At 43.3% G+C, this 14,556-nt stretch overlaps 1 protein-coding gene across 7 annotated transcripts in view; it reads right to left on the bottom strand.

Moving 5' to 3' along the window:
* The window catches only part of ZMIZ1 (zinc finger MIZ-type containing 1), a 347,031-nt gene that overhangs the window by 33,177 nt on the left and 299,298 nt on the right, over window positions 1-14,556 (bottom strand). For all 7 annotated transcript variants that reach the window (XM_082764519.1, XM_082764518.1, XM_082764522.1 and 4 more), the window contains 3 exons: window positions 4,933-5,047; window positions 2,447-2,664; window positions 876-1,074 (listed from right to left, as the gene is read on the bottom strand). In XM_082764519.1, the coding sequence (XP_082620645.1) occupies window positions 876-1,074; window positions 2,447-2,664; window positions 4,933-5,047 (532 nt within the window). The remainder of the gene's footprint in view (window positions 1-875; window positions 1,075-2,446; window positions 2,665-4,932; window positions 5,048-14,556) is intronic.

Below are 14,556 nucleotides of genomic sequence, written 5' to 3'. Positions count from 1 at the left end.
AGAAAGGGATGTGTTATGTCGCATTTTTCTTCAACGTTCTCCAACTTTTGATGGGTGGTGATGTTATTTATAATAAAAATTCAGTTGGAATTGTGGAAGGCATAAGAGACAGGGACAGACTTATGTCTACAATGAGCCATTAAATAGTCTCAATTTGCTAGTCCATTACCATTAGACAACAGGCTAGGAAGTTGGCTGCGTACATAGAGCACCATGCTACAATTTCTAAGGTGCTATCCTTTGTTATATCATCTGGCATATGGGCCCATATACTTCAAAGCTCTGGGAGGTTTGCAAAGGAGAAAACCTGCAGCGACTGAACCCTTGTTTACTTGAAGAAAAAATTATTACAGCAAATCATGACATGCTGGAGGCAGTGGATCACCAGAAATGCATGTCTCACCGCTGTTCTCACAGACAGCTTTATTAAAAAGCAAATTTCTTTTCTATTGTTTCCTCATTTGAAGGGAAAAAAAAACAAACAATTGACTGCAGTTGGCAAAATAAGCAATTACCCAAGTAGTACAAAACCTATTCCCAGACTCTGAAACATTTCACCAGGTACTCTAGCTTAGAGGTTCACAGGGCTGGCAAAGGCAGCAATAATACATCATATCAGATGAAGCCGTAACTTTGGGTAACCTTTGTGTTTTTTAAGGGACAATCTAAAAACCACAAAATTTATTGGAGGGGAAAAAATGGTATTCTTTGACTCATAACAACATACACACATTCCAGAAGTTTCTCATAAGCATTTATAACCATGCTCATGCAAAAATACAGGGTTGGCACCCTAATAAACAAGGGAAGGCAGCCCAATCCCCTGTAATGGTCCAAATCAGGCAGGTACAAAGACGTAAGGGTTACGCTCTTACCGGTCCATACTGGTTCATATCCTTATTCTGCGTTTCCTGAAGGGCTGCCACAGTGGCCGTAGCTGTAGCTGTTGCTGTAGCAGCTGCAGCAGCAACTGCAGCAGCGGCGGCAGCAGCGGCTGGCTGGGTGAAATCAGCTGGCGGCCTCGTGTGTGGTGGGATCCCCATGCCTGCAGGGGTATTTGGGCCTCCAGGGTAACTGACCGGGAAGAAAGGAAAGAAAGAAAGAAAGAAACAGAGAATTAAGACATGCCTAGTGGGTTTTGTTTTGAGCTTTGGTGTGTTCCTCGTCCAGAACTGTTCCAAAACCACGTATCAATTTCCAGCTTGCTCACATGCCACAGTGTTAGGGCTGCCACCAGGACTGCAAGGCACCACCTCCAGCTGTTTCATGAGCACTGAACTGCTTTGCAGCTCTGAAACTCCCTGAGAAGTTGAACCAAAGTCCAGAAAGTTAACGCAAGCTTCATTTCCCAATAATTTAGGGGCAGACTGCACAGCAACATGAACAGACTGCTGCCTCCACACCAGTGCATTCATCTGCCCCAATGGTGAATTATACCAAGTTTTCCCCATGTAAAAACACTACTCCCTCAACCTCAGCAAAATAGCCAGGAGAAAACCAGCATAATCAACTCTTCTGGATCCTATATGGTGAATTTTGGAGTTCCTACCCAGCTCTTCTACTGATTGTAAGATAAATGAAGCTAAACCCCATCTTTCCCACTCCAAGACCTCAACTATCTTTATAAATGCAGGTCAGTGTTACTGTGCCCATTTTAGAGACGTTAATACACAGGTACAGAAACTTTATGGCTTGTCCAAGGTTACTCAGTAGATCGGTGGCAGAGATGAAAGGAGAGATAAAGTCCCCCGAGTTCTAGGCTTATATTCTTCACACTAGACTGACTATGTTAACAACCTTATCAGCAGGCTTTGCAGAGGGGCCATAAATAGTGGTTTCAGTTAAGTGGACTTACCACCCTTGTTTACAAAGGACAGACACAGAAAGTCAACATGTAACAAAGCCCAGGCTATTAGTTTTGGCCTATTGTGCAAATGCAGCATTTACTTCTCCAGAATAAATACACAGTTAGATCATCTCTCTTAACAAAAATCTCCACCCCCTATTTTTTTCAAATTCCAAGTCTTTGGGCAGAAATACCCCATCCAGAGGAATCTACTGTTGCTTACTACTCAAGTTTATTCCTGCATACAAGTCTTTAAATTATACCATTAATACTTTTCACATCCTGGCCTTATTAAATGTTAATCATTCCTAAGCCTGTGGTCTATTTAACAATCTCTCTTAATTAAAACTTTATTTTGGGGGTTTATTAGAGCTAATTGATTGACCTAAGCCATTTCCATTTACTGTGATAAATTTTGTTGCAGTTTGAGTATCTGATTTCTGAAGCTGCATAAGCAGAATGGGCTTCAGCTAAGCAGCGTAAAACAGCTACTGAGACTTTATGTAATTAAAATGAATGTGTGACACTTCCGTCACGTCACTAAAACAAGCTTCATCAACTGTTTACATCTCTTTTCCACCTCACACGTGTAAATCTTACCTCCCACCAAAGCCTCCACTTCCAGCGTAGTTGGGTCGCCCATACATGCCCTGCTGTATGTACGGCTGTGTGGAGCCTGCCTTGGCTGAAAATTGTTGCTGCTGTCCAGCAAACTGAGGCGAGTTGATTCCAGGGTTGCTGGTAGTCATCCCAGAAGCCATGGGATTTCCTGCTGGGTTCATCGGGTTGTTAGCATTTGCCATCGGATTTCCCAGCACCTGTGAATAGAAACATGAGAGTAAGGGGCTGTACTTTGAACTACATCAAGCAAATTGTGTTGATTTGCTGGAATCAATAAATTATAATATAACCATCCTGTACTCTGAACTCTAATGAGCGTACATCTTGTTGAAGTCTATGTGCACTGGTTTCTGCTGCTCTCTCCTTTTGCCATTTCTAAACTAACATGAGAACTGAACTCTAATTTCGTTTCATGGGAGGTAGCTTGGATTCCACCTAGTTAACAAACACGCTTATTAAAATAGTTTTGATATAGACCTGCTACAGCCATGCTCTTTAGGTGACATTCATCCAATTAAGAGAAAGCATATGCTTTTTTTTTTTTTTTTTTTTTTGATGTAGGGCCTCAAAATGACTTGCAAGTATCCAGTCCCACAACATACTGTAAAGGACATTACAGATGTCAGAACTGTGCAAGAATGTATTTCTGTAGCTTAACCTGTTTTCTACAGAAGTCTATTAGTTGCTTTTATGTCTTCTTAAGAGAAGAACCCCTTGCTCTGTTTTTGAAAGTACTCGGCTTGCTTGTTTGAATATTTTTTTTCGATTGAACCAGAAAATGCTATGATTTTCTTTGAGATATAAACATGTAGTTTCATGGTTACCTGCATGGAAATCTTTCTGCTATTTGGGAAGAAATCTAGCAGTCATGACTTTTGCATAAGACCGAGCCACATGGTAATATTGCATTTGTTGGCTGTTGGAATTTGAAACCAGATCTCTGAGTCTGCCTCCCTCCTCTTCCTTGGGGAGCATGAAGACTCAAGGGAAACCCTGCCATTCACCTCAGTCTGCTCTGAACAGCTTATAACCAAGCCTCGTGTTTCACAGGTTCACCCTTTTCTTGCAGTGATTCTGAAGAAGCATTTTCTTCTTGTACAAAAGCACTCTTTCTTTTATCGCAAATTCTTCTGAAGTATCACAAAGAGTTTAAATAACATAACAGTATTCTTAAGATAGAACAAAACACCAAGTCATATTTTTTTTATTTTTATTTTTTTTATTTTTTTTATCAAGTGTGAAATATTCCCACAAGGAACTGTATTTCCATTTTCTGTCCAATACTATTGTAGTCCTACATGCTTATATTTACTCAACTATTTCTCACCCAGGTGTGATACCTTTTCTTTTAAGGTTTAAAAAGAAATCAACATTAATAAATGAGGTCACAGATCCGGTAACTGTTACCTGTCTTTATTTTTTGAAGGAAGACAGTGAGTTAAGAACAGTAACTGCCACGTGACTATCTGTATGACTTGGCTCCTAAATTATTTATTTTTTTAATGACTCAATACACAACAATTTTATTTTTACTTTTCTAAACCAAATTTTGAATCTAACAAACAGAAAAATGTGGTATGATGTTTGATTTGGAAACTATGGGAAAGACAGGTTAGATTCATACACCATATGCACTCACCAAACACAGCAAAGTGTTTAAGTACTTCATCTATGTTGTAAAAAAGGACTACACTGTCTGAGAGTAACATCTGTACCACATGCCTTGTAGAGCACACTATCAGAGATAATTGGTGTCCTTTTCATTAAAGCTGCTTCTTTTTGTATAAAATAATTTGATACACATTGGAGAAGAAAAAGAGAGGTAAAAGCGTGGAGAAAACTCAGTGAAAATCCAATAAATATGGTTTTCGCCTGGAAGCCAGAAGATCATGCTTTTGCTCTAATGCATACTGAAATATTTTCTGCAAAGTAAGGCAGTAACAACAGAGAAGCTGAAGAGAGAGCACAGCCTATAGCTGGCAGTTAGCACCTCAGCATGGAGGTTGAGTTGGCACCAGATCTGAACATCACTAGTATGATACAGATCATACATCACTGGTATGACATAATGCCAGGTAAAAATGACAAAAAACACCATTTTGTGAACCCAGCTGAAAATACAATTTTTAATTAGAAAACAAAAAAATCAATCTGAAATTCCCAGAAGGTTTGGGATCACACCAAAACTATGCTTTTAGTGTTAAAACCATACAGTGCAAAATATGTGCAATACCCTAGACTGTCATTTGCATGCAGCTAAACGAGTTGCTGACTCAAACTCTCAAACACCTCTTTTCTGATGATACCAAAGAGAACACAACTGGGAAAAAAAATGCACATTTACAACAAAGAGAACACAGACACTGTTATTGATCCTATTAGAATTTTCCCCAAAGCATTTCATTTTGCAAACATTAATCAAAACACGTATCTAGGGGGGAGGAAACATAAAAAATGAAGCTTACCTGGCTTTGAGAGGTATTAGTCACACCCCATACCGTGGTGACCACTGATAAGGAACCTGGAGGCTGGTTGGTATTTTGCTGCCAGGGAACAGAATCGTAAGGGAAAGACCCATCACTGTGAAAAAAGAATGTTTAGGAAAATGAGATTTTGGAAGGTTAAATGGTGGCAAATTGCTGGTGTGGACAAAGGTTATTAACATCAGCATTTCCCCATTTCTTTAACTCCCCACTTAAAAAAAATTTTTTTTTCAGCACTCTTAGAGTGCTTTCTTCTTCTTTAATAGCAATGTGATCATATCAAAATGTGATCATATCATATCAAAACCACGTAGAACTAACAAATTCCTTGACTATACTGAAACACAGGGCATTTGCCATAAAGGCCTATTACCAATGGAAGTAAAAATCAACTCATGGGCAGGTTTTCAAATGAGGACACTAAGCAAGTTGCTCAGAAGCACTTATTTTTTGGCAATCCATCTCAAGCTCTTCAACAATCACTGCTTCAGCTGCCTCATATCAATTCAATTAGATTTTGAGACTAGACTGCAGCTCCACTGTCTGCACTGGGTCCCCAAATGGCCAGAAGAGCCTTTAAAGGAAAAGCAGTTCAACATCATTTTGAAAAGAAAATTGAAATTCAGATAGTGTTCTCCTACACGACGGATAAGCTGCATGCCAAAAACAGTATTAGCTAATCAGCATGCTAGAAAATCAACTGCAGATATACAACGCATCTTTCAGATAAATATGTGGATGAGAGGATTGGATTTTTCCATTAGCTTTGTCCACAGATACAAGCAAGCATTTCTTACAGTTCTTTTCACAGGAAAGCTTTAATGGTTGCAAAATGAACACAGGGTATGTACACATCTAGCGTAATTAATGAAATATGTTAACACCTATGAAAGTAACTATTAATCCCATCACTGTAAAATACATGCCTATTTTAGATTTGTTTGTTCTCATACTATTAAATTGTAAATTAAATTTCTATTTGCATATATGTACACATATACACACGTGATCTTTCCTCCTCTAGATATAAGCCATTCAATAAGTACACATTGCTCTTTCATTTTCAAAAGGCCTTGATTTCTATTTTGTATCAAGAATGGCATTTTTCCTTGGATTGCCAACTACTGCTGGAATTCTGTACGGGACTACCTTGCCTGAAGAGCCCCTGCAGGCTCTCTGAGCTCTGTATCGGAGCGCTTCTAAGCCCGCACCATCAAGTCCATCACAACTACTCGCACAGCAGCTGGTGAGACAAACGGCCTGCCAGCATCCTAACAAGGGCTTGTGGCAGACAAGGCAGGTGACTCGCCCATGTTCCCAGACAGCACTCCAGGCTTGGACCATTCCTCCTCCCTTTTCTGCTACCAGCCAAAACCAGGGACTGCGTATGTGTTTGCTCTTTAACTTGCCTATAAAATCCAGTGTAAATCATTTAAGAATAGCAATCACATTGCACAAAGGCGTGTTCCCCCCTTTAAAAAAATCTGCCGATGTCCAAAGTGACCAATAATCGAGTAACAGCAATAGCAACTAAGTTAAAATGAAATAACATTTTACAAACAACTAGCAAATGCCAAACAAATTCGGTATTGCTGTGTCAGCACAACAGCGTTGTGTTAGAACGTAACTACGAATTTAAACTGACCTATTTGTTTCAAAATACCTGAATTGAATTAAGCAATAATGGAATCACAAAAAATTGAATGAATTAAATTAGGGAAAAGAGTAATTTCCCCTAACAAATAATTAGGGAAAATTAATGAAAAACATTAATTCTATATGAGATGCTTGACAGGTAATGTTTACCTTGACAGCATGCATATAAAACAACGTGTGAATAAGGGCATATTTAATGCGGTGCAATCTGCAAGTCCTCTCAGCCCATTTTTCTTTAAAATATTTTCTCTCAGAAGGCTGAAGATCTTCCTAATCTCATTCAGAGGCTCAGACAATGGCTTCAGTGACTAACATTTGCAAGTGACGCAAGGTTTCAGCAAGTCCCCTCTGTCAGCATGGAGATGAATGATGACTAACCCAGAATTTGTGACTGCTATGAAGCTCTCCTCTTTTTTCCTGCTCTAAATGATGCCTCTTACTTTATTTTCTTCTCTGACGGTTTTTGCCGATGTCTGCTCTATGGTTTTTTTTTTTTTTTTAGGTATTTATGGCACATATGGGTGCCTGTATACTTTGATGACTGCGAAGAATATCTTGCCATGACATAAGCAGTTAAAGGACTCACTGCAGCCATTCCTCTATATTCCCTAATGAGGTGCTGCTAACAAGTAATAAAACCTGAGGGACAAAGCAAATATTTTGTAAGTGTAGGAGTAAATAAGAAGGGTAGGGACAGGCAGGGACCAAACCACAAAGTCACTGAAGGTGATTCTACTGCAAATATGCCGTATGGCTTGTGTACATGCTCAGACTTTGAAGCTAGTGATGCCTTAGCCTGCTGTTACAAAGTTGTACCCGTTTTTTCACTGTCTCCAAAGTATGTTTCTCTTTTCCGTTCTCCTTTACAGTACACAGAAGAGAATTCATATATTATTCATCCAACTGTAGAGTCAGAGCATTTGTTCAGTGGAAGGCTGCACTGGGTTCTCAAAGACTATACAGTCACTTTATCCAATTACAAAGAGCTAATCACTCAATTTTTACGTTATTACAGTCAAGTGACACCTCAAGAAGCCAAACTGTTGATAATATTATGGAAGTCTCCAGCACAGGAAATCCAGCATAACACATGAAAGCCAGAAAAGAAGACTGGGCGTAGCTTTGTTGAGAACTATTCATTCGCCATGCACGCTGAATCACACGACTATTACATTGTCCAACATAGGACTTAGCTTTAAATCACAGACAACATTAGTGTCAGAAATTCTGGCAACTCTGAAATCGTGGCGGATGTGCCTTGCAGAACAGCAACTTATACAGCTAATATGCACTTACTGAGCCAGGCCTCCCTTCACACACATTTCACTTCCCCTACCCCAATGAGAAACACATGGCATTCTCCTGGTTCGCTTTCCCCAGCACGGTACTCAGGCTGTCGCCCACTCATTACATGTGTGTTTGAGTACGACTTTTGCCATGCTGGGTGCGGTACCTGCTGTGCCTCCACTGGGTGAACTCCTCTGGTTTTAAGCAGTACACATGCTGGAGCGTGCGTCACTTAGCTACAGGATTACTTGCCCTTCCACTTCTCCACCCTTCTAACTCACGTTTCTGTCCTTAGACAACCCAAAGGAATTCTCTTGCCATCAAAGGGAAATCCATTTAAGTACTGTATTGAAACGTGACCAATCCAATTCTCATTTGCTAAAGAACTTTCTGCTGTTACTCTACAGATCTGCAAATTGCTCTGAAGTCCCTTTCTTGAGGCTTGTAAATGGAAGCCAATAGGGACAGAAGCCTCAACATCTCCAGCCAAAGCGACGCGCTGCCCACAACATTGTTCCTGTTGAACGGTACAAGGGTAATTAAGTCTCTCACTACACCCTGGAGGGCAGTGAGTAAGTTTGGGCTCAGCTGGAGTCCACTAAAAGAGTATTGACTAAATTTATAATAGTGTTAATGAACCTATGCATACTACTGGTCAGCACTGAAGGCCAAACAGCAGAGGAAGTCATAGAGCAAAGAGGAAGAGATGAAGAGAAAATACTTCCCAAACTATGAGGAAGCAAAGCTGTGATCAAGGCATAAGGAGGAAAGATTTTTTAGCTGCTGGCAAACGTACAGAAACCACTGGTAATACAGCACGAATATCAGAGAGGTACACTGGTAATTAGGTCTTAACAGCTTCTCTTAATCCCAAAGCTAGAAAAACAGAACCAAACAGATAGCCAACCTCTTCGGAATAGCTGCAGGCTTCATGTCAGGCAGAGACCGTCAGCTAATTCTAATAGAAGTTGCTTCACAGAGAGTAAGCTCCACATAGTAAATTAAAGCTAGGGAATTACCATAACTCACACATGATTTGTAGCATTATTTGAAAATGCTGTACTTTAAATATGTTTACGTAACTGAAACTACAGTTATCATTAAAGCAATTGTATGTGTATCTAATACTCTGTTTACGTATCTTCATTGATTGAGGAAGGAGAGATTCAGACTGTTTAGTGAAGTACACATCACGAAAGAAATGGTATTTTTACATAATGTGGAGGAGGGTAAAACTGGAGTAATATCTTCCTGGTGATTTTCCGCATCACTTGTTGAGAAGGCCAGGTGTCTAAACTGCATTTGTAAAGCATTTCTCCCTGTCTAAAGCAGAGAAAATCTATCAACTACCGCAGAAAAGCACCAGATGTTGGCTTTCTCAAAAAATCTTTTCACTCCAAGCACTAACATCAAGTTTCACAGAACTGGGCTTTCAGCGACTACTTTTTGCTGCTTACCCTCAACCCAACTTCACAGTTTTGCAGTGATCCTTAGTGCTTCTGAAGCGCCGCCACTCCACCTGACTGGTGGCTGACACATGCAGGCCACACAGTCATTTAAATCTACTGAACGCATCCCAGCTTCCTCAGCTGACACCAGTAAGAGCAGGTCGCTACCAGTGTGACACTGACTGTCATCTCTCAGGTGTCTTCTCAGGCAACCCATGCACCTGAAGCGAGGAGCATGCACGTGGTGACAGGGAGTGAAATTCCGAGCTGTAACTGGGCCAACACGCCTTTGCAGTTACATGTAGTCACGAGTCAGGACAGCCCACACACAGACCGGGCCCCACACTCCCGACTTGTTCTTAGCCTCTGGCAAGTGGCAGATCTCCCGGTCCGTGCCTCTGCCCCTGTGGGAGCGCGGGTGTGCAGGGTGCCAAGCACCCCGTGGCTGTATTCTTGGCTGGAGCCTCTAGGTGACACTACTTTAATACAAACTAGCACATGATTTCCAAACAGGACTCCATGCTCCTGTCTCTCACCTCTTCTCTCTAAAATCCCATTCATCTGCAATGAAAACCAAAACCAAAAACCAAATCCCACAACCAGAACAGGAAATGAAGCTCTTTTTAAGTCTAGTGTTGATACTTGCATTTCATGCCCTGTATTATCTCACAAATTATGCAGCTTTACTTACTTTCATCCAGGTTTAGTTTTTGTTTTACTTGGGTTTTTCTCATATGAACACCATGCATGTAGCTTTAATTATTAATACAGATTCATTCAGCAATCCTTCTCAATTAGGGCACCACCATAAACTAATTTTAAGCTTACTCTAAGAAAAACAGTGTTTCGCATAGTGCCATGCATATACTCAATTCAAATGGCCTTTTCAGTGAGCTGATGTTACGGAATAGGCATGAATTTCATCACATCTCTGTTATTTTCTTATCAGCATCAACAAATCCCCCATACCTCTTTAAAAATAAAATCACAAGAACAGATGTAACACTATTAGCAGTTACCTACAACACTAGAATGCTCTAGGAAGGACTTCAGCAAAGTTTTCCCATTTCAGTAAGCTAGCAGGCCCTGACAACCTATTTGCAAATAACAGATGAAGTGGAAATTTTTATTTATTTCTGTTCAAATTTCCACTTACCTATACTTGGCCCTGACTACTACTTTGGAGAAGCAATGTGACACCAGAAAAACAAATTTAGTTGCTCCTTACTGGCAATCAGAAACATTTCAGAAATGTGCTTTTTTTTTTTTTTTTTTTTTTAAAAAAAAGAACAACGCACATTTAGACACAAACAACTAACTTCTCGTTTTCATTGATTTTTTTTTTCTTCCCCAGGGGAACAAAACCAATTCCTCACCAACTTAAATATATGCATCATCTTCAAACAGCTAACATGTTCAGCTGAAATGTTTCAACTTAAACATTCAAAGCTAGCTTACAACACAACACCTATTTTTAGTTTAGTTCACAGATATCGAAAAACATTATTATTAACATCTTTTTATCACAAAAAAAAAAAATCAAGGTATCACTTGACCTTTCGTGTTGCATTTTATGTAGGCTGTAGGAACCACTCAAGATAATCCGTTCACCTGGAGGAAAATGGCAGATCAAGGAGACACCAGCATGGAAAGCATATGAAGACCACTTACAGTCAGCAAGGAGATATGAAGGCATACTGCAAAGGCAGCGAAGACTATCTCTGCATATCATTTCAACATGAAGCAAACTAAAAGCCGATGTTGCGTACAGGTACCCTAAGGTACTTACATGAAACATGAGGGGAAAAGAGAACGGTATAATAATCGTGAAAGCTAGCACTGACTTTGGAGGGCTGCAATAAGTTACTTTTGACTGATGAAGCCTACAGGATGCATACCTTCCTCATATACCTTTCTGTATTTAGTAGTATTATTTGAAGAAGTTTAAGGACATTGGCATATATTAAAGCTCCGCTATTTAGTTCAATCAACAAATACACAAGGAGAGTCCCATCCCAATCACTGGGTGTATTTATGTAATGTGAATATGAAAAAAGTCATTCTGGAAGTGTTCTGCAAGATTCTGCTTCTCTCTACTTCCTAATGGCATGACTCCAAACATTCAGGTCTTCCAGAGAAAATATCCAGCTCCAAAAATTATCCCCACAAAACTTCTCAAGTGTGCTCTTTCCCTCCACTTTTTCCGACCAGATGAATACGCTTCCTAACCCTGGTCAAATCTTTAATTCTCCTGACTCCAAAAGCATCTGGATCTAGCCCTTCCCTGTTAAGAGAATTACCACAAGAGTTGTTTCAGTACTGGATGTTGCCTGTACTGGGCTATGGGCAACATAAACAGAAGAGGAAGACTGAAAGCGGTTAGAAATTTCATAATTCGCTATAAAATGAAGGAAGACTGCTTTCTGGCAAGCTGCTTGAAAAAAATAGAAATGTTCTGAATCTGATCTAGGCGAGCAGATGCAGGTGAAACAGTCAAGAGGTGAAAGCAGCGAGCAATTTGTCAGCTTCTGCTTTAGATAGCACCTGCAGTTAGCAGATGGCTATCATGCCCTGCTTCTGCTCTTTCAAATATCACGCCCATTTCCAGTAGCCCTTTACGTAGCCACACAGATGCACAATGCAGCCAGCCACTTGTAGCCATACACATATGTACGATACAGCCGCGTGCGTGGAGACAGACCTGCGAAACGAAGGCTGCGGCTCAGCAGGTGATACGCAGTACCTTAGAAGCTGAAAGCCTTCAACTTTTTCTTCGTAGTCCTGGCCAGGCCTGCGAGGCCTGTGTGACTTAGGCAGTGCCCCGGGCAGGAACATTGCCCTCCCGCTCCCACGCGGCTGCTGCAGGTCAGGCTGTGCCACGCTTGCTGCCTTACTCTACAAACAGCCTCCTTACTCCCAGAGCCATGCCTGCAGAGTCCGACGCTGCTCGCCCAGAGTTAGTGCGTCTGAACCTACTCCTGAAATTAGAGAACGCATCAGGCCAAATAATGAGATTAATTCCGGTGTTTCTGAGCCTGCGAACACCCACACCCCCCTTCACACACACAGCTCTGCTACGCTCCCGGTAGCAGTTATCGGTTTCACGTATGTCCACACATGTGTGTGCGCGGACGCGCGCCGAGATACAGACACAACACAACTTATTTCTGTGCAGGTGGAACAAATGATAACAGCTATGCAGGTAAGAAACAAATGCTACAGAGAGCTGCTCCTGCCTCAGCAGAAGCTGAAGGGGTTATCACCGTACTGATGGTATGGGACTACAGCATCCATCTGATCAAAGGAAAAAAGATTAAAGCATCACACCCAGTTCCATTGTCACACAAGTAGACCATGCAATGCATTACTACAGCCCAGATTACATTACAAAATCCTCCGGTAACAGCCCTATTGTTAACATGCCACCTGTTACCTTTTCCAAAATGCTGAAATTATCTTATGATCGCTTTCAGCCTGACAAATGCAGTTTAATCTTTATTGCATCTCGCAGCACAGACCTGCTCCATCCATGCCTTATTTATCTCACGTGTGTCGGAATGCAACCCCACGTCCTCGGTCCCCCCCTGCCACAAGGCATTCCTTCTGCTCTGCTTTATCAATATACCTGGGTTTCCATATCCGACTGCTCCTTTACAATAAAAAACACACCCACCCAGTATTCTACCATTGCCTGTTGCCTTGGTAATCCAAATGCCTGGGTACTCGCTGATTATCGGCGAATGAGACTCGCATTGTTCACACCGCAGCGCGTCTGCTATGTTAATGTGAGATAATGGCAGCCAGAAGACTCCTTTTGTTCCCAGCTTTGCTGTTTATTCATAGTGCCTGGAGGTCAGCGACTGCTACAACAACCGGGGAAGGAGCGGCTGAACGCGTGAGCAGCTTCCACTCCTGCCGCAGCCTCCGAGGCAGGGGCACGGAGCAGCCCGGCGGCAGCCCCGGGCACGGGGAGCTCCGCGCTCCGACTCCGGCGCTTGGCGGCTCCCGGATTTTTGAGACGAGGCTGATTTACGCCGCCGGAGAGCAGACAAAAAGCCGCTTTCCCAGGGAGGCGGGGGGCGGGCCGGGCAGCGGCAGGAGCCCTCCACAACTTACCGCGGGGCGGCCGGGGGCGGCTGCGGGGCCGGGGCGCGACCGCGCCGGAGCCGGCGGCCCGGGGAGGGCCCGGGGGGTCCCCGCTGCCTGCCGGGGGGCTCCCCGCTCCTCGGGGGGTCCCAGCTCCGCGGGGGGTGTCCCCGCTGCTCGAGGGGATCCCCACAGCCTCGGGGGGCCCCCACAGCCTCGGGAGGGTCCCCTCACTCGGTGTGAGGGAGGCGCAGGGCGGGGGGGCCGCCTCCCCCCGAGCGAGTCGCCGGGAGGGTGCTGGTGGCACTGCGGCCGCCGAGCCGTCGCCCCGGCATCCCGCGGTGCCTTCCCCGGGCTGTGGGGCTGGGGGCAAGGTGCGGGGGTGCCCCCCGGGCCCGGAGGAGCCCCCGGCCCCGCAGCAGCCCCCCAGGTGCGCAGCGGCCCCTTCATAGCCGCGCCGGGCCCCCGGGGGTGCTGGGGGGCGGGCGGCCGCCTTTGTGGTGAGCCCCGGCAGAAGGCGAGGAGTTGGTGACCCGCCTCGGGGCTGGCAGCCAGCACCACAGCTCCTCTCCTGCCTCCTGCCACACCGGCGGCACTCGGTACGGGAGGAGGGGGAGTGATAAAGAAAGCCAACTTATGGGGAATGCACTCCTTTTATAAGCTATTTACAGAGGAATCCTGCGGAGGGTCACGTTTTCATCTAACAATCAATTACAGGTGCGTGTAAGGAAGAGGCATCCAGAAAAATACCAAGTTTCAGACCAAATACACGTGTTCATATTGGCCAATTACTCCCCCCCAAAAACAAAACAAAACAAAACAAAACAAAACAAACACAAACAACAACAACAACAAAAACACCACAAATATGAAAATGAAAATGAGAACACGTTAGGCACCCTTTACAGCAGTGATTTCCTTTCCCACTCTGCACAAGCTGACACCACCAACCACCTTAGCACATTGCCCCGGGACCCTGTGGCCCCCCAGGCCAGCACGAGACACCCGGTGATTTTACTGAGTGCTGCATCACGGAGCTAGGCACTGCACAGCTTTCTGTGCCACTGCACAGTTACTGCGCTGACAGGGAGCTTGGGTAAAGGCTACCAGTACTGTCCCTGCTGAATGA

Source organism: Aythya marila (assembly GCF_965140915.1).
Source record: "Aythya marila genome assembly, chromosome: 7".
Lineage (NCBI taxonomy): Eukaryota > Metazoa > Chordata > Aves > Anseriformes > Anatidae > Aythya > Aythya marila.
Note: the sequence above shows the minus strand (reverse complement) of the source record. Positions and strands in the feature narration are given on the sequence as shown.